General features: G+C 37.0%; 1 protein-coding gene across 3 annotated transcripts in view; it reads left to right on the top strand.

Annotated features, from left to right (window-relative positions):
• The window catches only part of KIAA0825 (KIAA0825 ortholog), a 180,328-nt gene that overhangs the window by 80,945 nt on the left and 74,875 nt on the right, over positions 1 to 24,508 (top strand). For all 3 annotated transcript variants that reach the window (XM_033163690.1, XM_033163688.1, XM_033163691.1), the window contains one exon: positions 5,273 to 5,367. In XM_033163690.1, the coding sequence (XP_033019581.1) occupies positions 5,273 to 5,367 (95 nt within the window). The remainder of the gene's footprint in view (positions 1 to 5,272; positions 5,368 to 24,508) is intronic.

Here is a 24,508-nt window from a genome sequence, read left to right as displayed (position 1 = left end):
AACTTATATGCAGAATTCATCATGCGAAAGGCTGGGCTGGATGAATCCCAAACCGGAATTAAGATTGCCGGAAAAAATATCAACAACCTCAGATATGCTGATGATACAACCTTGATGGCAGAAAGTGAGGAGGAATTGAAGAACCTTTTAATGAGGGTGAAAGAGGAAAGCGCAAAATATGGTCTGAAGCTCAACATCAAAAAAACTAAGATCATGGCCACTGGTCCCATCACCTCCTGGCAAATAGAAGGGGAAGAAATGGAGGCAGTGAGAGATTTCACTTTCTTGGGTTCCATGATCACTGCAGATGGTGACAGCAGTCACGAAATTAGAAGACGCCTGCTTCTTGGGAGAAAGGCAATGACAAACCTAGACAGCATCTTAAAAAGCAAAGACATCACCTTGCCAACAAAGGTCCGTATAGTTAAAGCTATGGTTTTCCCAGTAGTAATGTACGGAAGTGAGAGCTGGACCATCAAGAAGGCTGATCGCCGAAGAATTGATGCTTTTGAATTATGGTGCTGGAGGAGACTCTTGAGAGTCCCATGGACTGAAAGAAGATCAAACCTATCCATTCTCAAGGAAATCGGCCCTGAGTGCTCACTAGAAGGACAGATCCTGCAGTTGAGGCTCCAGTACTTTGGCCACCTCATGAGAAGAGAAGACTCCCTGGAAAAGACCCTGATGTTGGGAAAGATGGAGGGCACAAGGAGAAGGGGACGACAAAGGATGAGATGGTTGGACAGTATTCTCGAAGCTACTAACATGAGTTTGGCCAAACTGCGGGAGGCAGTGAAGGATAGGCGTGCCTGGCGTGCTCTGGTCCATGGGGTCACGAAGAGTCGGACACGACTGAACGACTGAACAACAACAACAACAGTGAGCTGGGAGAGTCTGTGGCAGAGAGGAAGAGATGAGTAAGGCTGGGGAAGTGTAACGGGTGCCCCCTTCCTACTGTGACAAGCTCCCCCCCCCCCCGAATAGGCATGGCTCAGGTATCTGATTACAGTGGTACCTCTAGTTACGAACTTAATTCATTCCGGAGGTCCGTTCTTAACCTGAAACTGTTCTTAACTCAAGGCATGCTATCACTAATGGGGCCTCTTGCTGCTGCTGCGCCACCAGCACACGATTTCCGTTCTCATCCTGGGGCAAAATTCTCAACTCGAGGTAACTCTTTCAGATTAGCAGAGTTTGTAACCTGAAGCATTTGTAACCTGAGGCATTTGTAACTCAAGGTACCACTGTATTATCTTTTCTGCTCTGCAGGATGGCAGCTTTTATCCCAGTAGGTCAAGTGTCCTGGGAAGCCAATAAGATCCCATCAAGCCATATAACTACTGAGTTTCTTAGCTCTAATCTAAGCTTGTCGCTAAATGCTGACTGAGATGCAACCACTAGTGTGCTTAACAGTCTTAAATGCTCTTTTGCATACTTGTGGCCTAGTTTGGAAGGGGTTTCATGCACAAACTTATGTTACCACATGTGGGTTGACCTTTTTGGATTAGGGTTACATTTGGCTCCTTTCAAAGATCCTGTAATGGTATGGAAGTTTCACTGAGAACATGGTTCTCTTTTCATATTACCTCAATCACATAGCCATATTTAATTGGTTGAATGTGTTGTCATCACAGGTATTATATGACTGATTCTGTGAGAGATTTTGCAGTCAAACCTAACAATGCATATTTATGCTAGCTAGTAAATGAAGGGTTTAAGGACCATAGAACTATAGATTGCTAGAGAAGGCCTGACTAGGTCATGCCCCCTTACCTTTGGGGAGGGAGACAGAAAGACTAGTTCCTATTTCTCTCTTTCTCCCTCTCACCTCTTTGAACCATGTAATGGACCAGATGTTTGAGCCTGAGGCTTCAGACCACATATTTGAGACTAGCTTCTGTATTTTGTAAGCAAAAATACATTGCCTGTGTTGTTTCTGCTGTAGCATTGAATAATGCATGAGTGAGAGCTCTGATTACTGTAAGTAAAGCATTTAAACTTACTTAAGGTTGTGGTCTATTAACTCTGAAAGAGGTGGAGACATGGAAGCACAATTGTGAATGCTTAGTACTGGAACATTTTTTTGATCTAACAACCTATATTTCCCGCGCTTTGCAAGCACTTCACATATTTCTGTTTCAGCTCTACTGGAGGCTCTTTTGGCTAGAGAGTGAGTCAAGCCCCCCAGGCTTTTTAAATTCTGCCTGTCAGCCATTTTTCTTCTGCAGTTTCCCACACACATGGGAATTCAGGATTAACTGGTATTCCCCAGTTATTTCCCAACAGATTCACCAAAATTTCTCAAGGAAGAGGACCAGCTGTGAAATAATTCCACCATATTATCAATGTAAAGGAAAAACAAGACAAACATGGGGGGCATTCAGATTTCCTAAAAGCACCCTTTTGCTACAAAAATATTTATAAGTAAACATTCAACCATCAATCAATGCTTTCATATTGGAATTCAATTTTTAAAAATAATAAGCACATTAATGAAAAGATGTCCACATAGCTAATTAAGCTATTGGGTTCAGATAAATTCCTCTTAAGTTGGAAATTTAACTTTTTTAATTCCATGTGGTCCTAACTAAGCAATACTAAAGAAAGGAATTGCTTGTTTTAGATAAGGAAGTAAAAATTAAACTAAGTGTTAATTTGTAATGCAGATTATATTTTAGCATGTCTGTTACAGCTCCCTCCTCCATTCATTAATACTGTAGTAGCACAAGACCTTCAAATGCTGACAACTCAGGGCAGAATTTCTCTGCTGTGTGACAGGACTGCAATGCTCTATTAATCTGCAAGTGACAAGCAATAGTTAAATTAGATTACAGAAACTTTTACTGTGCTATCTTATTATCAGCCTGTGGACAACTATAAAAAAAATTAATTAGTTTTTGTTTTTATTCTATTTTATACTGACAATCCAAAGATATATAAAATAGCCTAATATATCAATACTATAAAATACAACCATAAAATAATTGAAATTGCAAAGAACTATATGGACCCACTTGACTTTAAGAAGTCCTATTCAGAGTGGGGAGGCAGGTAGTAAATAGCTATAGGACCGTTTCAATGGTGATACTTCAACTATGACCCCATTTCCTAGTTAATTCATTTTGTATCCTCTTTAATGGTACTGTATTTAGACACCAGTTCAGAGCATTTGTTGCTCAACCAGGCTTTTAAAAATGATTGCATCTCTGTAAATGGAACTCTGCTTATGGGGTGCTCCCACTGGCAGAAGGGAGTGAGTTGATTTTTGCCAATTTCATCTCCCTATGTAGGCACATGACCCTCTGCAAACCTGTTCTAGAGGGTTTGGAGACCCTCCAGAACTGTATGGAAGGTAATGTTGTGGGCTGCAAGGGGAATCTGAAAAAAATCACCTTTACTCTGTGTCACCATTGGGAGTCTCTGCTGGACTGAACCTCCTTCTGTGAATGGAAGGAGACTGAAGCCTTAGGTTTTTTTTTTAAATCTCGCTGCTGTTTTAAATTGTTGTATTGTTTCCCTTGGTGTGGATGTTTATTTTAATTTATGGTATTTATTATTTTAATATAGTTGTGAGACAACTCAGAAACCATGTTATAAAAATATATTCAATACATCAATAATAACATTTCATGAAAATGCAACACATCTTTCTATAAATCTGTAGCAGGTGGAATCTAATTATTCTACCAAAATTATTTTAAGTCCCTTGAACCGATTCATTTTCCTCATACTTTTGTGTTTACCAAAGTAACCAGAAAGAGCATATTACAGCCCAGAGTAAATGGGGAAGTGGTGTAGTCGGGTGTAGAACTACATGGACCAACGATCTGATTCAGTGTGAGGCAGAATTCTGCCTTGCTTCCCGCTTTGTTTCCCAGGTTTTGGAATGCTCTTGCAAAAGTCCTACAAGATCTCACAAGAGCATCCCAGAACCCTTGTGCTGAGCAGCACTTGGCTCTGCCATTAAAGGCCTGCTCAGTGTGCCAGCTTCAGAAGGTAAAGATACTTGTGTGGGGTGGTTCAAAGGGGGCAGTTCAAGTATATGCATTTTTGGAATGTAACTCATGCACAAGATGCGATTGTACTCTATTTCATGCAATAACCTCATTTGTCTAGCTGGCAAAATATGTTTTATGGAAAGAAGAGAAGTAGAGCAAAACAAAGATAACAGTACCACCACATTGTTGCTAAAACAGGTGTAGTTGACCTATGTGAATCAATCCCAAGGGTCTCTGTGATGGATTTCATTCATGGCTGCGGCTGTGTACGCACTTTGGCATTTGAAGTGCTGTATCTTATAGTTTCTCAGGGTTTCCCAAACATGGGTCTCCAGCTGTTTTTGGACTACAACTCCCATCATCCCTAGCTAGCAGGACTTGTGGTCAGGGATGGTGGGAATTGTAGTCCAAAAACAGCCAGAGACCCAAGTTTGGGAAACCCTGATATAACTGAATAGGTACATTTGTGAACATGGAGAAAAGTGCTGCAACTGGGGGATAACCTTGTGTTGCGGCAAACCTAGTCCTCTTCCTCAAGTGTAGCCTTCACTGAAAGGGATGCTGTGTGCAGTGCAGTGTTTTTCCAGGTGCCTCTGCATTATACAAGCCTTTTCCCTAGTCATCTCTCCACCCAGTATGTCATAATTACATGCACTTTTATATTTAATAATATAATTAAAGTTATGTAATCACAAGTTTTGCTTTGTATGTCATACTTTCTTGTGTATAACAAGTGGCACTGTTTATATTTATAGAAATTTATGACAGTTATCTGGTGACTGGGCTGTCTTACAAAACAGCAGATAAGAAAAATATCACACTAATTATGAAACAGCATTGACTCCCAATTCCAGTTACATGGAGAGTTTCTTGTTGATAAGGTTGTGCTGATGGTAAATAAATAAACAAATAAATAAATATATGTAAATTGCTACAATACATAAAAAGTTGACAATTATTTTGCTTATGTAACTGATATCAGGATTTCAGAGTAAGTGGTTTGGCAAAATGCTGTTAACAGTTGGAAGAATAACTACTCAAAAATTGATTTATCTTTATATAAATAATGGCTATACCCCCAAATGGAATTATAAATTAATTGCTGTCTTACTAGAATAAAACCCTTCTTCCCTGGGCATGATTGATGCTATCTGTCTAAGTCCTTGTTTCAACCACCCTCCTCCTTAGTTAGTTTATCACAGCTGGAGCTTTAATTTACTTTATCATATTAACTGATTAATAACTAACAATACCTTCTTCTTATATATCAACAGTCTACCATTACTGAGTGCAAATGGGATTGGTCAGATTTGCTGCCGAGTTATCTGGGACTAAATAAAATGACCTTCATGGCACTACTGGAGCACAGGTAATACTTTTTGGGGGGGAAGATAAACGTTTCTCTTGAGTTCTGTCAGTTTTGTGTTCTGTGCAAAGCAACCTTGCAAATAACATTTAAACTGCTTGCTTAAAGATGTAATTTGAAGTTCTGCTTGTGTGGTGATACTTTTCTGTCTTCCTGTTGCAAGTCCCTTGTGAACTTCTGAAAAGATGCTGCTGAGGGCCACAGGCCCTCTGTGATATTGTGCAATGTGTTGTGGGGGCTGAAGTTGGAAGGTGAGGGTGTAAAGAAATTGGATACCCACCGCTTCCACAAGTAAAGGTGCCTTCTTATCATAAAAGCGGCTCTCTCAATACAAAACTAAACAAACAAACAAACAGTGGGAAAAATAAACACGGAAGGGTTCTAAAGGGTTATACAGGGGGCATTTACATCTATGTGCAAGGACTATTGAGGGACCCCTTTTTAGGGTATCAATCTATATTGCCCGACAAGCCAGTCTGGACTCAGTGGTATCTTATATGGCATAAGAAATTGCAGTCAGAAAAGTATATTATGGAGACAAAAAAAATATTGTATGCATCGGTATCTTCAGTGTATAATATTCTTTCCTGGTGTTGGTGTGCATGAATGAGCTCACATGAATGAGTTGGCATGAAAGGAATGTAGTTTAAGTATGTCTAAGAAGAGATTGTTTGTAATAAAACAATGTGATTGTTCCACTGTGGGCAGAACACTTAATTTACTTTTAACATGTTAACACAAGCCGCCAAAATTATGTTGAGTGCAGGTGTGATAAATGCTGCAAGTTCTGTTTATGGTGATGAAGCAGATTTTTGTATTATATATATAGTATTGTAGAGAAGCTTGAGTTGTGTGAGGTATGTTCCTTATGAAGAAGTAGCTACAATTACATCCTGGCCCAACTAGTGCACTCACTAAAATGAGCTGTTTAAGTGCATTTACGTGAAGGCTATGGTACACTGATCTCTGTTTGAGATCTTAAGGCTAAAAAAAAAATACCCCATTTGCAAATGGTACAGAAATGAGTGCTATATTTGTGCCACATTCTGCTACGTTTCTGGAAATGGCTTTAATGTCACGTGAAAGCTCAAACGTAATGTGGAAGTTAACAGGAAAACATTGGGGAAATGGAATAAACTGCTGTGTGAATCCAGCCTCAGACAGCATGGGGTTTATAACTAAAGCAAAACTTTTAAATTGAAATGTGAATTGCTACTGAAAACTTGAGCTTGGAAATAATAATTAATATGTGTAAAATGTGATCTGATTTTCAAACTGCAGTTTGTGAAATTGTGAAATAGCATGCTCCCCGTTTTGATATGTAGTAGGGGAGAGCTGACCAGGTAGTTTCAGCTGTTCTGAATTAGCTGTGTTTTTAAGTCCTAGGTTTCTGCTGGTGATTACAGAGAGTTGTATGGCATTTAGTAAAACTGTTGCCTTGTATATTATACAGTACGTATATTTACAATGGATGCTGTTGGAAAAAATGGTAACATATCTTTCAGAAATCAGTAGTTTCAAAATTGCAAACTGTAGCCAGGTCAGCTGTAGAACTTTAGAGTGTAACTAATATGAAGTAAAATATATTTCTTGTTTAGAGTTATCACAGAGCAAAACTGAAAATATCATGTATATTTTTTAGTGGATACACAGACAGCATCTGTTGTGAATGTTAGCCATATGGTGAGCTATTTATGGGGAAAATGTTTACATTTATAATGTTTATTGTGTTGTTGATTATCCATATATTCAGAAAATGCTGTTCTAAAATCTTGTTCCATCAACATGCTTAAAATCTCTTTTATTATCATGAATTTGAGAAATATATGAGCAGGTTTAATTGAGCATGCAAAAGTACCTTTTTATGGCATCTGATGTGTTAGCATAGCATGATGAAGTGAATCTCGATGAGTCTGATTTGTTTGTAGAAAAAAAAGAGGTGCCACATAGCCCACTCCACCCCCCTTATAAAGTAATAGAGTGGTTAAGGAATATAGTAAAAGAGACTTACATGTTGCAACCGACAAATTCAAATTAGAGATGGGGACAAATTCAGAACTGTGGGAGCTGATAATATTGAACTTTCCCAGTATCAACATTCTCAACTGAATAACAAGCCAACCCCAGACCCTTCCAGATTTGGGCAAATTGGTGGAACAGTTAAGCTAAGGTTTTCACAAACAAACAAACAAACAAACAAACTGAAACATGCATTTTGGATTAAAATAACCAAACTAGCCATGGGCATGCAGTACAGTGGTACCTCTAGATGCGAACGGGATCCGTTCTGGAGCCCCGTTCGCATCCTGAGCAGTCTGCAACCCGCAGCGCCGCTTCTGCGCATGCGTGGGTTGCAGTTTGGCGCGTCTGTGCATGCACATAATGTCATTTGACGCGTTTGCGCATGCGTGACCCGCCAAATCCGGACGTAATCCATTCCGTTACTTCCGGGTTCAGCGCGTTCGTAACCCGTGTCATTCGTAACCAGCAGTGAACGCAACACGAGGTATGACTGTAATAAAGTTTAAACATTATCTGATGTGGATCCACCCTTAAATCCACTCCTGTTTTGAAATAAACAAGTTTAAAATTGTATACTGTTTGTTTATAAATGAATAAGAACACAAGACAAGCCTGCTGGATGGCCCATCTAGTCCAGCATTCTGTTCCAGCAGATGCCTGTAGGAAGCCTGCAAGCAGAATGTAAGCACAATGCACTCTGCCCACTTGTGATTCCCAGCAGACCATTTTTATTTTCATTGAAGTGCTGGGCCCATAAAATCCTGTTGGTGCCCATTCTTGAACACCCGGTGCTTGTTGATGGTGTTTTTCCTTACTTCTGATGGCATCTTCACATTTCTGAATCATTCTGTCTACTTCAGGTCCATCCACTGCTTCAGAGCTGAAAAGACATCTGTCAGCCTCATTGCACCTCCGTATCATTTCACTGGGGCATTTACTGGTTACTGGACCTGATATTGTGCCATGACAGAGAATGGTGATTTTCTTCAGTCAAAGTGAGAGTACCCCTAAACATTTAGCATGTCAGAAACTATACAAAGCTGAATTCTTGCTATAATACCCACTCGAATGTTTGTGCACCAAGGCTCCTGAACTCAGGACTCTTCCAGATGACCTATTTATTTTTCATCTTGATTTGCTTGCACAAAATTTACACAGAGGTTAGGATATATCTGGTCTTTATTGAGCATTAATTCTTATTTTTTATAGGACAGTTATAGGCAGTGATTCCCCCCCCCAAATAACTCAAGAAAATCACCATTTTATGCTTCAAATCGGACAAAATGAATACAGTAAATGATCAAAAGTACAAAGATTCACAAAATCTTTAGGGGTATGCTTACCCCTGCATACCCTCCAGAAAAAAGCACTGGTTATAGGACAATAAGCATTCATCCTGATTTCCTTGTGGGGTGTTTACATGTCTTCCCATTAGGCTTTTGTTCATCCCAGACTTCTCATAACATTTCCCCATTACTTTCCAAACTGCTAAAAGTCAAAGGAGTGTTTGCCATCACTAAATCATATGACAATATTTTATCAAAATATGTAATATAAAACTAACACTTTCTTATGTTAGTGGTCTTCTGTTCTGGTCTAAGCTCTTGTTTTTCTGCACTGACCCATCTGAGCTTTAGGAAGCATGGTGTTGCCCTCTCCTGAGTGATGGAAATTGTTCATTCCCAAGACCCTGTTGATCATGCTCCAGGATGTCCAACACTACCCTAAATTTGGGGGGGAAATGTTCATGTATAAGCTTGTGTTTACTTTTCTGTGATAAAACTGATTATGAAGCCATTATTAGATTTTACCAGTAAAGCATATATCTTATCAGAAAAATAATAAATCTAATGACTAGAGATCCAGCCTTACAACAGACCATTTACATAACACATTAAAAATAAGAAGTTCTCTCATTGGTAATTCGGAAAACTAAGTTTAGCTTAGCTAATGCCATTCTTAGACTTTGATGCAGAACTCCACATCTTTGGCTCATTACTTCATTGTGTATTTTTATTGAGGGAAATACGGTAGTTCTGTTCCTTAACAGAAAGACAAAACTCTTTTGCAATTCTTTACTCATACCTGGGAGTAAGTCCCATTGAACTCAGTGATGCTTATTTCTTGAGCTGCTTGGGAAAACAATGGGATATAAATGTAATAGTAAATAAATGCATTCAATATAATCTCCTTTTCTCATATAATTTGACCTACATTTAGGGATCATACATCATAGTATTATGGAGTTACATAAAATAACATAACATATGACAGTTGCCACATGTGAACATATATACATGTTCCATAAGTGGTAATCATATGCATTGTTGGTATGATGACATTATGGGTACACAAAGTGGATCACAAAAATCAGTTTACTTCCTGTACCCTTAGAACTTATTTCTCCAAACCAGTATTTGGAGATGGTCCCATAAACTATGTCACAAATTGTGAGGGGTATGGCTAGAAAAGTTATTATATATGTGGGATGGGGTATTGGTTAAAGCATGGAAAACATGACAAAGATGAGGTGTGTGTGTGTGTGTTTTAATACCGATAAAAGTGTTATATATTTTATGATTTTCCCATTAGTTCTGTTTAGACTACTCACACATCACAAAATGCCAGTCTTTGACTTAGTGCAAATGTGCAGGCTCCTAGATAGGAGCTTCTTCTCCAGTCTTCTTTACAGCTGTATTGCACCAATGTAAGCCGATGTTTGCCTTGGCATGCCTCCTGAACATGGGACTATCCAGACTAACTGTGAGCTGCAACCGATGTTTGTTCTTTGTTACAGCTTGTGGTTCATAAGGAGAGAGCTTAACCGTGAGTCCTGGTTTCAATTAAACACTAAGTCAAACTGGGGATTAGTGTGGTGTGACAGCAGAAAGAACTGGGGAGAAACTAAGGGGCTACAAGCTTGTTTCTGGGAGCCAAGATTTGGTTTAGTGTGCCTGCGAAGCAGGTCTTTGAATTAAATATCGCTGAAAATACCGGATTGAGATGGCCCATTTGTCTAGATAGCATTAGCAAACTATTGTTTTCAATGGGCAAAGCGCCTTGTTGTAAGACCTGCACATTATAGTAACAAAGAAGCAGAGTATTGTCATTCCGAAAGTTTGCAATATGAAATATGTCACTGAGGAAAGGGTTTTTTTTATTAGTCTTTAGATTGACAGGTTATGACAAAACTGTATTCATGTTGCTTGAATACATCTTTTGTCTAGTTTTACATCCTTTTTTACTTGTCTAGAAAATGACATATTGAGGTTTTCATTTGCTTTAACCAGGTGTGGTTTTCTGTATAGGAGATATCTTGGTAGGGCTGCAGTTGAAAGCGAATGAACCAGTGAAGCTTGGAAAGGCCATGGCCCTTCTTCAGATGGTAGCGATAAGTTGAAAGACTCATTAATCAACAGCAGAGTCACAGGTGTGGTAGCTTTCCTACAAACTGCCAGCAGACTGTGAAAGTCATATCCAACACACAGTACTGTCAAAGTGGACTTACAAACACTCTTATTAAGCCTTTATCTCCTCTCATTTTTAGTTAGAAAAATGCTATAGTTTAAGGAGGGGAAATTGCATTTCTTTTTTTATTTGTTTGAGGCTATTTTCATTTCTGTAGGTTACAGTAAATGAATAACTGCATCATTTTACACAGATTTAATGGCTCTTGATATATATTTAGGAACTGGTTTATTTAATTCTCAAAAGAATACAATACATATTTATTTTAAAAAATAACAAACTTAATTTGTAATAAGTTACAGGTAGGTAGCCGTGTTGGTCTGCCATAGTAAAAATAAAATAAAATAAAAAAATCCTTCCAGTAGCACCTTAGAGACCAACTAAGTTTGTTCTTGGTATGAGCTTTCATGTGCATGCACACTCATGCACATGAAAGCTCATACCAAGAACAAACTTAGTTGGTCTCTAAGGTGCTACTGGAAGGATTTATTTTTTATTTTTATTTTTGTTTTAATTTGTAATGTTACTGAACTTCAATATTGACAGAAAATAGGTGGACATTTGCTGTAGGAACAAGGTTATAGAAATTGTATGTGCATGGAGCCCAGTATGAAGCATGCTCTGAGTTCTACCCAGTACATATGAGCTATAACCCTTAGATTTAGGGACTATGTAAGAAGCAGCCTCATTGTGAAGAAGCTGATGCTGCAAAAAAAATGGAAGGTCTGAATGGGATTAGATATAGATTGCTAGTCTTGTGACCTCTTGACCTTTGCAGCCAATGAGAAAGTTACCTATAGATATAAAATACTACTTTAATAGTATTATTTGAAATTAATGAACGCAATGAAGTTAGGCCCATTAATTTCAGTGGGTCTCCCCTAACAGTTGAATGCCACTCATAGAATCTGGATACATAGTCTTCCATGATTTCTTTGGGGATTGAGAGGGTATGAAAAAATAGATTAAGTGAAGCAGCTGATGGAGAATATCTGTAAATCTCCCTCCTTTTCTTCTTCCACTCTACTCTATTAAAGTTTTTATTAATTTAGTTACTTGTGTCTTATCTGATTTGAATATCCTGAGGATTGGGGGGGGGTAGAAATACAATTCAAGGAAGCTTGAAGTTTTATGACAAGGTTGGTTGGATGGAGAAAGGAAAGGTTGAATTTATTGTAGAGCAAATGTTTACAAATACAGTGGTACCCTGGGTTACAGACGCTTCAGGTTATAGACTCCGCTAACCCAGAAATAGTACCTCAGATTAAGAACTTTGTTTCAGGATGAGCACAGAAATCAAATGCGGTGGCAGCGGGAGGCCCCATTAGCTAAAGTGGTACCTCAAGTGAAGAACAGTTTCAGGTTAAGAATGGGCCTCCGGAACGAATTAAGTTCTTAACCAGAGGTAGCACTGTATAAGGTTTTTTTTGGGGGGGGGGGTATTTTTATATTTCAAATAAAATACTATAAAAACCAACAGTGCAGTCAGTAACCATTTTAGGCACGTCCAACTGACTTGCAATTGACGTGTGAGACCTTTTGAACCCCTGTGTGAAATGATCACTACCTGTATTTGGATTTTGCTAAGTAAACTTCTGTGATAAGCATTCTGGTATAGCATAACGGTTTCTACAGCAACTTTTAAGGATGGGGTATAATGAACTTGTTGAGATGCTGTACACCGTGGGAAAGAAGAATATAATCTGCACTTCTACACCTCACTGGAAGGAAGGTACAGTTTTGTTAAGGCATCAGAAAATGCGAAATTAAGAACATAAGAGCCCTGCAGGATTAGACAGGGTTTCCTGATACTTACTGTTTTTAATGATGTATTTACTCCTGGCCTAGGACCATTTGGTGAAGGGTGGGTTATAAATACTATAAATAAATAAAAGAGCCCACCATCCTTTTTCACAGTAGTCAACCAGGGCATGAGTGCACTAACCATCTTTTGTTTTTTGTTTTTTTGCCTATTTGCTCTGATACTGGACATAGTATACAATAATCATTATAGTAGCCACTGATAGTCTTATGATGATTTGTGGAAGCCCCTTTTAAAGCAGACCAAGTTGGTGGCCATCACTACCTCTTGTGGTAGGGTAATCTATAGTTTAAGTGTGTGTGTGTGCGTGTGTGTGTGTGTGTGAGAGAGAGAGAGAGAGAGAGAGAGAGAGAGAGAGAGAGAGAGAGAAGCAGCCTCTTCATTGTACAATAGGAAAATTCCATTTGCAGAACATTAATTTCCATGGCCCATCTTAGATTAGAGCCATTGCCATCAGTGTGGAAAATAATGAAATGGGCATTTACTTGGATAGCTCTTTCTGTTGTTGTTTAAATTCAGTAATAGACACCCTTTTAAGAAATGACACACTAAAGTAATATGGGAATTATCTTATTAATTGTATTACTGAATAACCTCATAGCCATTTATATACAACCAAACATTTTCCAATGAAGTGTTAATGAAATTAACAATAAAAGGGTATAATAACTTTTGAAATAATTATATGGGTAATGTAACAATACATTTGCTTAAAAACGGAAAGCATTTATATAATATAAAGCAAAATCTCTGTAAATGCTATGTTGAATCAAAGACATTCTGATTGTTTCTCAAATACAAAGAAATCTTTTTTTAAAAAAATGCAGAATAGTGGTATCTCTAAAAAATAAATTTTCTCTTTTATTACTTCCACTTTTAAATAGCTAGCTTAAAATTATTCCACATGTGGATTTATTTTCTTTCTCCCTGCTCCCAATGAAAATAGCATTTAGGCTGAAATCCTGTCCACATTTTCCTGGGAGTAAGCTCCATTGAAAACAATGAAACTTACTTCTGAGTACGTATGTATGGGATTGCACTGTTTATGTATTTACCTCAACTTTTTTTCAAGCATAGGCAGGGCTTTTTTTCCAGCCAGAACTCACCAGAACTCAGTTTTGGCACCTATCAGGTGGGCACCATTGCCATTATAAGAAACCAAGGGAGGCGTTCACAGTGAGTTCCAGCACCTCTTTTTCTGGAAAAATAGCACTGAACATAGGTATTCTCTTCAGTGCAAAAATTATTGTAGATACCTTGTGCTTGTGTAAAACATTTAATGAAGTACTTTAGAATTTCAGCTTACAGTCACTTGCTTTTACATTTTTAAATGTACATTATTATTATTATTATTATTATTATTATTATTATTATTATTATTATTAAAAGCAGGGCTTTTTTCAGTTGGAACTAACTGGAACTCAGTTCCGGCACCTCTCAGGTGGATGCCATTGCCATTATAAGATAACAAGGGAGGTGTTCATGGTCAGTTCTGGCACCTCTTTTTCTAGGAAAATAGCCCTGATTACAAGTAACTAGGAATGGAACTCTCAGCAGGGAAGCATTCTGAAAGAACAGATATGGGCTTGTATTTTATTTGCAAACAATTATTCAACAATTTTCAATTATGTAGTTTCTAAATATGAGGTTTAGATTCTTAAGTTGCCCTGAGCCAAGTCAATAAGAAATGTGCTCTGTATGTGTAAGATGAACGGACTTGTGTGATGCCTACCCCATTCATAATAACTCTTAGGCATCACACTTCCATGCTTTGGGAGTTCTTAGTTTGGCTTCTTTATTGCATTGTTTAGAGATGACATCTCAGGGATTTCCTAAGACTTTGGCAGTTGCATGTCACCTACCCACAAGAGAATTAAATGACCTGCCAGATCCCTAGAAACGGAATACAGTAGTTCTTATTTATTGGGACATTTCTGAACAACCCAAGAGTGTACAAAACTTGGCAGAAAAGTAGCCTGAGAGTACAAGGTGATACAAGAAAGTAGAACAATAGGTAGAGAGGATTCTTGCATTGAAAGGTCTTGAATTACCCTCACAAATGTAACAAAGTTAAGCGGTCCCCAGCGTCATGGTTGGTTTTAGTAAGCCAATATACATTTGGGGTGATTTGCTAGAGTTTGGCATTGATGACAACCAGTAGCTAAAAGACACATGGCAAATGTACACACAGTTTTAACACAGATTTTTTTAAACTTTAACAACTACATTTATAAGTGCCTGCCAGTGAAAAATTCTCTCTTCTTAATTGTCCTATCAGTAGATCAGAAAGCAGAGTTCCATCAATATAGGTAAAAACAGTATTTTATTTAGTATTATTTTTATAATATGTGTTATCAAACATACTAGAGACAAATATTAAATGCATCAAAATGTGTAAAATATTAAACACATGGGAAATGAAGCCATAGATATTGATCCAGTAAGTTACAATCTTTACCAATCTTGGAAGCTAATAATTATTAGAATATAATTATATTTTAATTTACTTCAGATTTTATCCCCTCTATGTCTCATTCCATTCTGAAAACAGTACAAGACAAACAGAAAAGACAACAAAGGACATATCTGCCAGGTCCCTCTGCCCAACACCAGACTTTATTCATGATACTCACCAAAACCCTACTCTTTGGAGTTTTATACATTAACTTTATCCATTTTGTAAAATTTGGGCCTACTCCAAACTTTTCCATTCACTTTACAAAGGAGGTCCATTTAGTTTGAATGTATGCATTTCCTGCATTAATAAAATATAATGCAGTTGGTGTTCCCCTGATCTTATTGTTTTATTTATTGCTTGGATAATGTCCAACAATCTTCTCTATTTAATAAATCCCATCTGATCCATACCAATATGTCTAGGTAATATTTAATTCAGTCTCTCTAGAAAAATTTCTACCAGCATCTTACAATTTTGGTTCAATAGTGAAATAGGTCTATATGACTACCTTCCAGGGATGTTTGCCTTCTCCTGTATTACTACAATTTTTGCTTTGGCACGTGCTTTAAAAAACCCTAGTTTTCCCTAATGTACTCCTCATACATTATTGATGTTCAGGTATGTTTATTTTTTAGAACTCTGTTTTTCAACCATCTTAATTCTGGCATGTTTTGCTTTATAAATATCTGAATTTCATGCAAATGCTATTGTGGCGTTATAGGGGTTTTCAGTAACTCTTTTTTCGTGTTCGGTAACCCATGGGAAATGCACTTTGCTTAGAAATGTCTCCATTTCTATGAGACTTATATCAACTGAAATAATATGAAGAACTGTGCTGTTATGCTAATAGGGTACATGGCGCCTTACAGAGTTATGTGGTAGACATAGGCATGTAGGGGCACTGTTAAAGGGGTAGAAAGGCTTCAGGAACAGGACCATTATACAAATTTGCACAAAATTTCAGATGCTGAATTACATGTATAAATTTTGGAAAGCCTTTCTGTAAGAGAGAGAGAAAAGGAGGAAAGAAGCAGGAGAGCCAAGTCCCAGCACAAAAGATCTCGTGTTCTGACCCCCTGGGACCATCCCCTAACAACACTGCTTGGACTTATCTTCAATCCAAAGAAACTTACAGTGTAAAATACCGGTAGTTAAGGGGTAGAAGGAAAAGGAAGAAGAAAAGTATGCTTCACTTACATTGCAGTTTGGAACAAGAGTTAAGAAATACAGACCCTCCAAATGTCCCTATTTTCCAGGGACAGTCCTGGACTTAAAGAAGTTGTCCCGGTTTCTGATATGGTCTTGGAATGTCCCGCTGTGCCTTAGGACATCCCTATTTTCATCGGAGAAATGTTGGAGGGTATGGTTATGCAATCCCCGAACCAAGGAAATAAGTAACTATACAACCTTTAGAAAACATCTAAAGGCAGCCATGTATAGGGAAGGTTGTTAATGTTTAATGTTTTATTATGTTTTTATATATGTTGGAAGCCACCTAGAGTGGCTGGGGAAGCCTAGTCAGATGTGTGGGGTATAAATATTATTGTTGTTGTTGTTGATGATGATGTGTGGGGTATAAATGTTGTTGTTGTTGTTGTTGTTGTTGTTGTTGTTATTTAATAGGGTGTCCCTATTTTCATCAGAGAAATGTTAGAGGGTATGGAAATAAAGGTGGGTTTGAGGAGGAAGAGAGTGAAACCATGGACGCAGCTTCAGGAATAGGGGGCAGCAAAACTGAAGAAAAATTAAAGAAATTATGGAATCGTATATTTGAAATAATACAAAAAGCACCAAGGTTTCATGTTAAAAGATAGAGTAAGTTTCCTGTTGTTGTAGAACCTGAAATATTAAGCAAAAGGTGCACGTACTTTTCTACTCATTTGTTTTGTGAGAAACTAACCATTTAGTGTTTTTATACTGTTAATGAATTACTGACTGACATTTAGGAAAGCAGAGCTAGCCAATGAGTCAAAGACTATAATGAAACATGTATAAATAACTATTGATGAAGACTTTTCTACCTCCATAGAAAACAATCCAGGTATCCAGGATTTTAGTGTAGCTGTGACTGGGTAGCAAATGATCTCTCTTACTCATGTCATTACATGCAAGAATGTGATTGTCTTCTAAACTTTAATTAATTAATTTTTTAATTACTCTGTTAATGCCAATGCAGATAAAGTCAATCAAAGCCATGTTGTAAAGAGCAAGATTGTGGCTGAGAGATTGTGAGCTACATCAGCCCTGCAAAGTAACTCAGGGTTGTTATATCAGCTTGCTGAAGGGACAGGAGGTAATGTTTGATGTTTTATTGTGCTTTTATTTTTGTTGAAAGCCATCCAGAGTGGCTGGGGCAACCCAGTCAGATAGGTGTGGTACACATAATAAAATAATTGTTGTGGTGGTGGTGGTGTGTGATAGTCCTGAAGTGTGATTCAGGGTCATTAACTTGGTGGAATTGTTGTTGAATAGTGAAATGCAGTGGAGAGGGGATTGTGAAGTTTTTTGCAACTATAAATGACTATTTGTCATGATTGGAGTATACTACCTCCAGGATTAGACAGAAAATGTTTCTGAATGCCAGTTGGGCAAGGGGTCAGGTAGTTAGCTGCACTTCTTCAAATAGCTTGTCCACATCCTTAAGCCTCAAAGATTAAAACTTATACAGTACAGATGGAACGAACTATGTTCTGGATGCCTCCACTGGAATTGCTCTAATAGGACTTAGTGTGGCATGCAAACCAGGAAAGAGTCTTCATAGCACTTTGACCTTTATGCCTGGCTGAGATTCAACCCCAGCACTTCTGAACAATATATCCAGAAAGTGTTCTGGGTGGTCATTAGAAATGCTGGGAAGTTTTGGTTGTCCATGTGAAAACTTCACCTTTTTCAATGTGACATAATCTGTTCTAGCATTGGTGGCAGGCTGTTTGTATACTAGTTTTCATCCTGGCTGCCATTGGGAAATCTCTTTATCCCCCCCACTCCAAAGTTAAATTGTATGAAGAGAGAACTTTCATACCCCTGAATTCTGTTCTATGTGTGGTGTGCTTTGCTCTATCTTTGAATGCTGATCACTCTTTTGAGGCAGAGAGACAGTGTGGTGTAGTGGTTAAGAGTGGTAGACTTGTAATCTGGTGAACCAGGTTCGCGTCTCCGCTCCTCCACATGCAGCTACTGGGTGACCTTGGGCTAGTCACACTTCTTTGAAGTCTCGCAGCCCCACTCACATCACAGAGTGTTTGTTGTGGGGGAGGAAGGGAAAGGAGAATGTTAGCCGCTTTGAGACTCCTTAAGGTAGTGATAAAGCGGGATATCAAATCCAAACTCCTCCTCCTCCTCCTCCTCCTCCTCCTCCTCTTCTTCTTCTTCTTCTTCATGTTTTGAGTTACAGGTGGGTAGCCGTGCTGGTCTGCCATAGTCAAAACAAAATAGAAAATTCTTTCCAGTAGCACCTTAGAGACCAACTGAGTTTGTTCTTGGTATGAGCTTTCGTGTGCATGCACACTTCTTCAGATACACTGAAACAGAAGTCACCAGATCCTTAAATATAGTGAGGGAGTGGGGAGGGGTATTACTCAGAGGGTGGTGGGAATGGGTGATCAGCTGATAGGTGTGGAAAACCTGTTGACGACTCTTAACGGCTGCAATTAGTCTTGCAGGGAAAGGCAAGGGGTGAGATGGCTAAAGATAGCTTTGTTAAGTATAATGAGATAAGAATCCAATGTCTTTGTTCAGACCAGGTTTCTCCATGGTTCTAAGTTTGGTGATTAGTTGCAATTCAGCCACTTCTCTTTCCAGTCTATTTCTGAAATTTCTTTGTATTAAGACAGCTACTTTGAGATCTTTTATAGAATGTCCTGGGAGATTGAAGTGTTCTCCTACTGGTTTCTCTGTCTTGTGATTCCTGATATCAGATTTATGTCCATTTATCCTTTGGCGTAGGGTTTGGCCTGTTTGTCCAATATAGAGAGCTGAAGGGCACTGTTGGCATTTGATTGCATATACAATGTTGGAAGATGAGCAATTAAATAGTCGTGAAAATGTATGTTTGATGTTGTTGGGACCAGTAATTACTGGTTTTCCACACCTATCAGCTGATCACCCATTCCCACCACCCTCTGAGTAATACCCCTCCCCACTCCCTCACTATATTTAAGGATCTGGTGACTTCTGTTTCAGTGTATCTGAAGAAGTGTGCATGCACACGAAAGTTCATACCAAGAACAAACTCAGTTGGTCTCTAAGGTGCTACTGGAAAGAATTTTCATGTTTTGAGATGTGTGATGGATGTAATGGTGTCTCCTTTTCAGACTTTTCTAGCAATTAGAGTGCCTTAGACTAGATATATAAAAAAATGTTAGCTGGCTATCTAAGGCAGTATTTTAACAACATTGATACCTCTGTCCATAAGCTAAGCCCAAACTTTAAATATCTGATAGTGTGAAATATACTCAACCAGGTATCTTTCCAGATTATCTGATAACAAACTATTACATTTAGTCTGGAAAATTAGCCTATAATCAGTCAACCATATTCTGTATGCACAGAATTATACAGAAACATTGTCTTGAACATTCTTATTTTTAAGTCTGCCATCTTGAGTGGGTGGTATTTTTGTTCCTGAATCACTTGAGTGCTTTCATAAATATCTCTCCTTGTTTTTCTACTGATGATTGTTGGTATGTGATTTCTGTGAAGTTCTGCTACTAAAATAGTTCTTGTTTATCTGACTTTGCAATAACATAGTTGTTGAACATTCATTCCAGGATGTCTATATTACAGTAAAGAAAGAGAATATCAAATTCTGATCATTAGAGTCAAAATGATGTAAGTGTGCCATTTCATAGAAAATTGTTTCAAAATCTTTTTGGATTTATCTAATGTAAATAAATGCAATAAATTGGAGAAACTATCTGGAAACATCAGTGATACTACATTTTCTATTATTCATTGTTTCTCAGTTTGGTCATCATATAGTCTCTTAGTTGATACAATAGCTGGGTGAAATTGTTTCTTTTGTCTCTGTTTTTCTGAAATGGCTGTAGAAAAATAACAATTTTTTTGTTTTGCACATCAGCATTTACCAACATTATTTACAATTTTGTAATTCAGAAACTCATAGTTCAGCTAACATTAATTAGCCGCACAAATAAATGTAAGAGAAGATATGATGTTTGTTAACTACTCTAAGTTTCACATGTTTTTTTCCCCTGTGCATTCAGAATCTAACAACAAAAATGTGCTGTTAGTTTACCTGCAATACATTTGTGAAGCACTCAAGTAATCATCTAATTTTGAAACATATATACACTTCATTTTCACTCTAAACCATTTGCATTGGATACTTTAACTATCTTTTCTCTACAGTTTTAAATGTGTGGGAACATTAGATGAGGATCTTTTTTATATTTAAATGAGTGAGCTTTCTGTCTAGCAAGTGTCTCATTGTCGCAATGTCAGTACATCTCAAGATTTGACCTTTTGCACCATATGGATTCATGATAGTCCACGTAGTTTTACAGACCAGATTGCTTTTGTCCCCCCGCTAGAGGGTATCAAAGCCTTTTGGACAGGAATTTTCAAGTACTGATAGATTTGAAAAAAAAACCAAAACTAATTTTTTGCATATTCTTTGCACCGCCAGATGTCGCAAAGGCTTCATTGATGAAATGTTTTTTATCCAAAATGTGGCACTACTGGTATTGTGTTTGAGAGGGCATGACAGGTCACTAGATTGTCCTTCAAACGTTTGATTTACACATTCACGAATAGGTCAAGTTGAGAAGATAACCACATGTCTGACATGGATGTTACTACCATTTAGACAACTGGTGCAGTTACATTAGTCACTAGAATCCCTATTACTCTGAAACTATAACTTAGTTTCCTCCTCCTCCTTCTTTTTAAAATGGCTACTAATATTATTCAGCTAAAAAGATATATATTTTGAAATTAGACATTTTATAGATTCATATTAAGAGTTCCCCCCCTTGCTACTATTGGCTAAAATATATAGGTCACATTTTTTTTATTTTATTTTTTTTAAAAAATCTGTCTGAGATGTATTGCAGAATAAATTTCAGGTCTGTGTTACTGTGTATGCATAAATTGACAGTTCAACAAGTAAAAATTGGGAACATGAATTTGATTGATTTTTTTATTGAGATGAAATAAGAATGATAGTGGATAAAGTGATCTTCCTTATTGAAAGAAAATATGGTGTTTTTCAACATGTCTCCAGAACGAATGCAAGGCCTGTCAAAAAACTGAGCAACACATTATATCTCTTAAAAGGTAAATTAACATAAGTATGTCACTTAGTTTATGGATCAAATTTCACCCTTGTCAGTTTTATTCAGAATATCATAAACTTTATATTGTAAAATAGTGTTATTATATTACGTTTTGAGAAAGAATATTCACTGAAATTTATTGCAATTTAAAAATATATTTACCTGAACAAATGTCAGTTCAGCAAATTGTCCAAATTTTGTATTCATATACAGAACTTTGTTGAACTCCAGGTACATTTAAGTACTTAAAATAAATGATCAAAAAAGTATTTCCCTGTGTTTTTTTTTTACTGTGATGTACTTTGCCTGTGTATGTAGCAGCTGTCAAGATAAACTTGACACGTGCATCACTTTTAAGTCAATTATGATTCCCCCCAAATAAGCTGAGCTTTATTCTTACTAGTCTTGTTTTTGTATGTATAATGTACTAATTGTGCAAATAGTTAATATTAATTTATTAAAGCTACATCACAATGTATTTGACATTGCCACATTAAAATCAATGGGTGTTTGTTGTTGAATTCACAGCAGCAATAATGTATCCTAATTTTTATTAACCAAAATTGGTTGATAGTTGACAATTTATCTACATCTGTTTCAATTTTACTCAGGGATTATTTCTCCTAGTGCATTTTACAGGGCGAAACTATATTTATCTATATACTTATTTGTATTGTTTTTAATAGTGTATTTATTGTTGTACACTGCCCTGATACCTTTTGATATGGTGCCATAGAAATGCTTTTATACATAAATATTATATAGTCACATTATATAGCATAAGCTATAATTGTCTATCCAGTCAAACAAAGTGGAGTTATACCATTTGCATATCTCTGGGTGTACATGTGTGCACATATTACATGGTCATCCTTATCCACATTGTACCTATAGATAAATAACTAGATGATAGATAACTAGATGATCATACTGACCCACTAACTCACTTATTTTAATAGCATTGGCATTGTTTTCATTTATATTGAAAATACTGAGTGGCATGCAACATAATCATAAAAGCACAAATACAACAACCAATTTATAAAAGCAATAACAAAGAACATAATGCATGTATATTCTGCAGCATGTGTGAGAAATGTGGTGATTGTTGACATTTACCAGTAATTATCAAGATTTGAATAAACTCAGAGAGAAATATCAGAAAATTTAGCATTAAATTTAAAGCTGAGTACTTTAAATAAAAAGTACTCATTTCTGTAATGTTATCCCATTTAAGTGATTTCCTAGTAAAAGTTGTTTTTCATATTCTGAGTATAAATATAAAAAGCAAGGATTGTGACTTAAACGTTTCTGACATTTCTTGCTGAGCCACTTAAGGAATTAAGAGTCATTGTCAGCATTCACTCCCATTTCTGATATCTACCATGTTATATTCATACATAATGTTGATGTGCACAGCATTATATGCACTTTGATATACCGGTACATAGTGCCAAAATATGTACAGGCATTCAGAAGTTTTATGTGCATGTAGGAGCAACACTAAATACTAAAAAAGGCAAACAAAATACTTCTTAATAGCAGATATCTGAATGTGTGGTTGTAATTTTATTTTATTTTTTTATCACCATGGCTCTAATCCAGAGGAGGCATCTGGTGGTGGAAGGGGTAGTGGCAATTTTTGCTGCTTCTCCCTACAGTCTTCCATATTTTTCCACAGCATCCTCCAACCCTCAAGAACATATTTTCTTAGATGGGTGGGTGGGTTCCAGGGGAAAGAAATACCCTTCTGCCAACAGGTCTCTCCACTGGATGGGAGACTGTCACTAGCATTTTAAATTAACAGGTTCAGTAGAATACTTACTTTATTTTTCCCTATATATGAAATAGGTTGTTGATGAGCGGCACTTAACATCCATAATACCCGAATGTTTATCTATAGATTAATTCTTCTGTATTTTGATACAAGGATTTTTGACTGCTTGATTTAACTGTCATGTTGCTATTGCATATAAACAGATGAACATTGAATTTATTTAACTATTCATGATATATGATCTCTCATTTCTAAATGATTATGACATTGAAATGGTTAGAATGCTTGTATAGTTTATAATATATATTTGAAACATTATTCCATATGATATAGATCATGGTAACCACAAAAGTTAAAGTTAGCAACTTTAAAAATGTGCACAAACTTTTTCTCAGCTTTGCATAATTTTACAGTGGGTTGGGGGGATTTTCAAAACCTTATTTTGTTTTAAACTAAACATTGTACAGGATCATACAAAATGTTGCACTTTTGGATACATTCAACATAATGTTACAGTTGATTGTGTATTGCATCATTTTGAAGCACATTAATCAGGAAGATACTGTGTAATCTGGAAAATATTTATCTGAATTTAATTATGACACTCTAACTGTATTAGTATGGGTTTGGTGGAAATTAGAATTTCACATAATGAAAGCCTTAGTGTGGTAACAAAATATAACCATAAGCACACCTTCATGGAAGTAAGTCCCATCGAACTCAGTGGGACCTATGTCTGGGCATAGGAGTGAGCTATAAATATTGTGTGACCACTTAGCTAGAAGATGCATTTAAAATTAATAGGAATGAATCTTTGATTTCTGAATAGCTATTCTAGTTTTTGTTTTTGTTTAAAAAATGTATCCCCTTTATCTCACAGAAGGGCACGTTGCATATTTGGTTATTTGGTTCTATAATATTACCTTGCTTGAAACACATGGTCTCCCTTGATATACAAGGGGGGGGGGGACTGAATCCATTTCAATAAATTAATAGGGATGAGAATCCCAGTCCATCCTTCTTTTCAGAGGTTCGCATACATTGTAATGAAATGCATTAGGAGTTTTCTTCACTTGAAATCCAAATGAGACCCATTTTGGCTCACACCCTTGACAGTCTCTTTTATAAGCACTGCTGTCTCCTGTTCATGTGTGGGCTTAGTAAAAAGGCTTCCTTTGTAAGATGCACAGAGACAATATAATGCCACGAAAAACGAAGGTGTCAAAACAGCAAGTTAGAGGCAATCTAATCAATGCCTCCTGGTTTTGCCTTTGAAAGCTCTCTTCATTAAAACTCTTTAA

Source organism: Lacerta agilis, chromosome 11 (genome assembly GCF_009819535.1).
Source record: "Lacerta agilis isolate rLacAgi1 chromosome 11, rLacAgi1.pri, whole genome shotgun sequence".
NCBI classification, from domain to species: domain Eukaryota; kingdom Metazoa; phylum Chordata; class Lepidosauria; order Squamata; family Lacertidae; genus Lacerta; species Lacerta agilis.
This window is presented reverse-complemented; position numbering and strand designations above follow the sequence as displayed.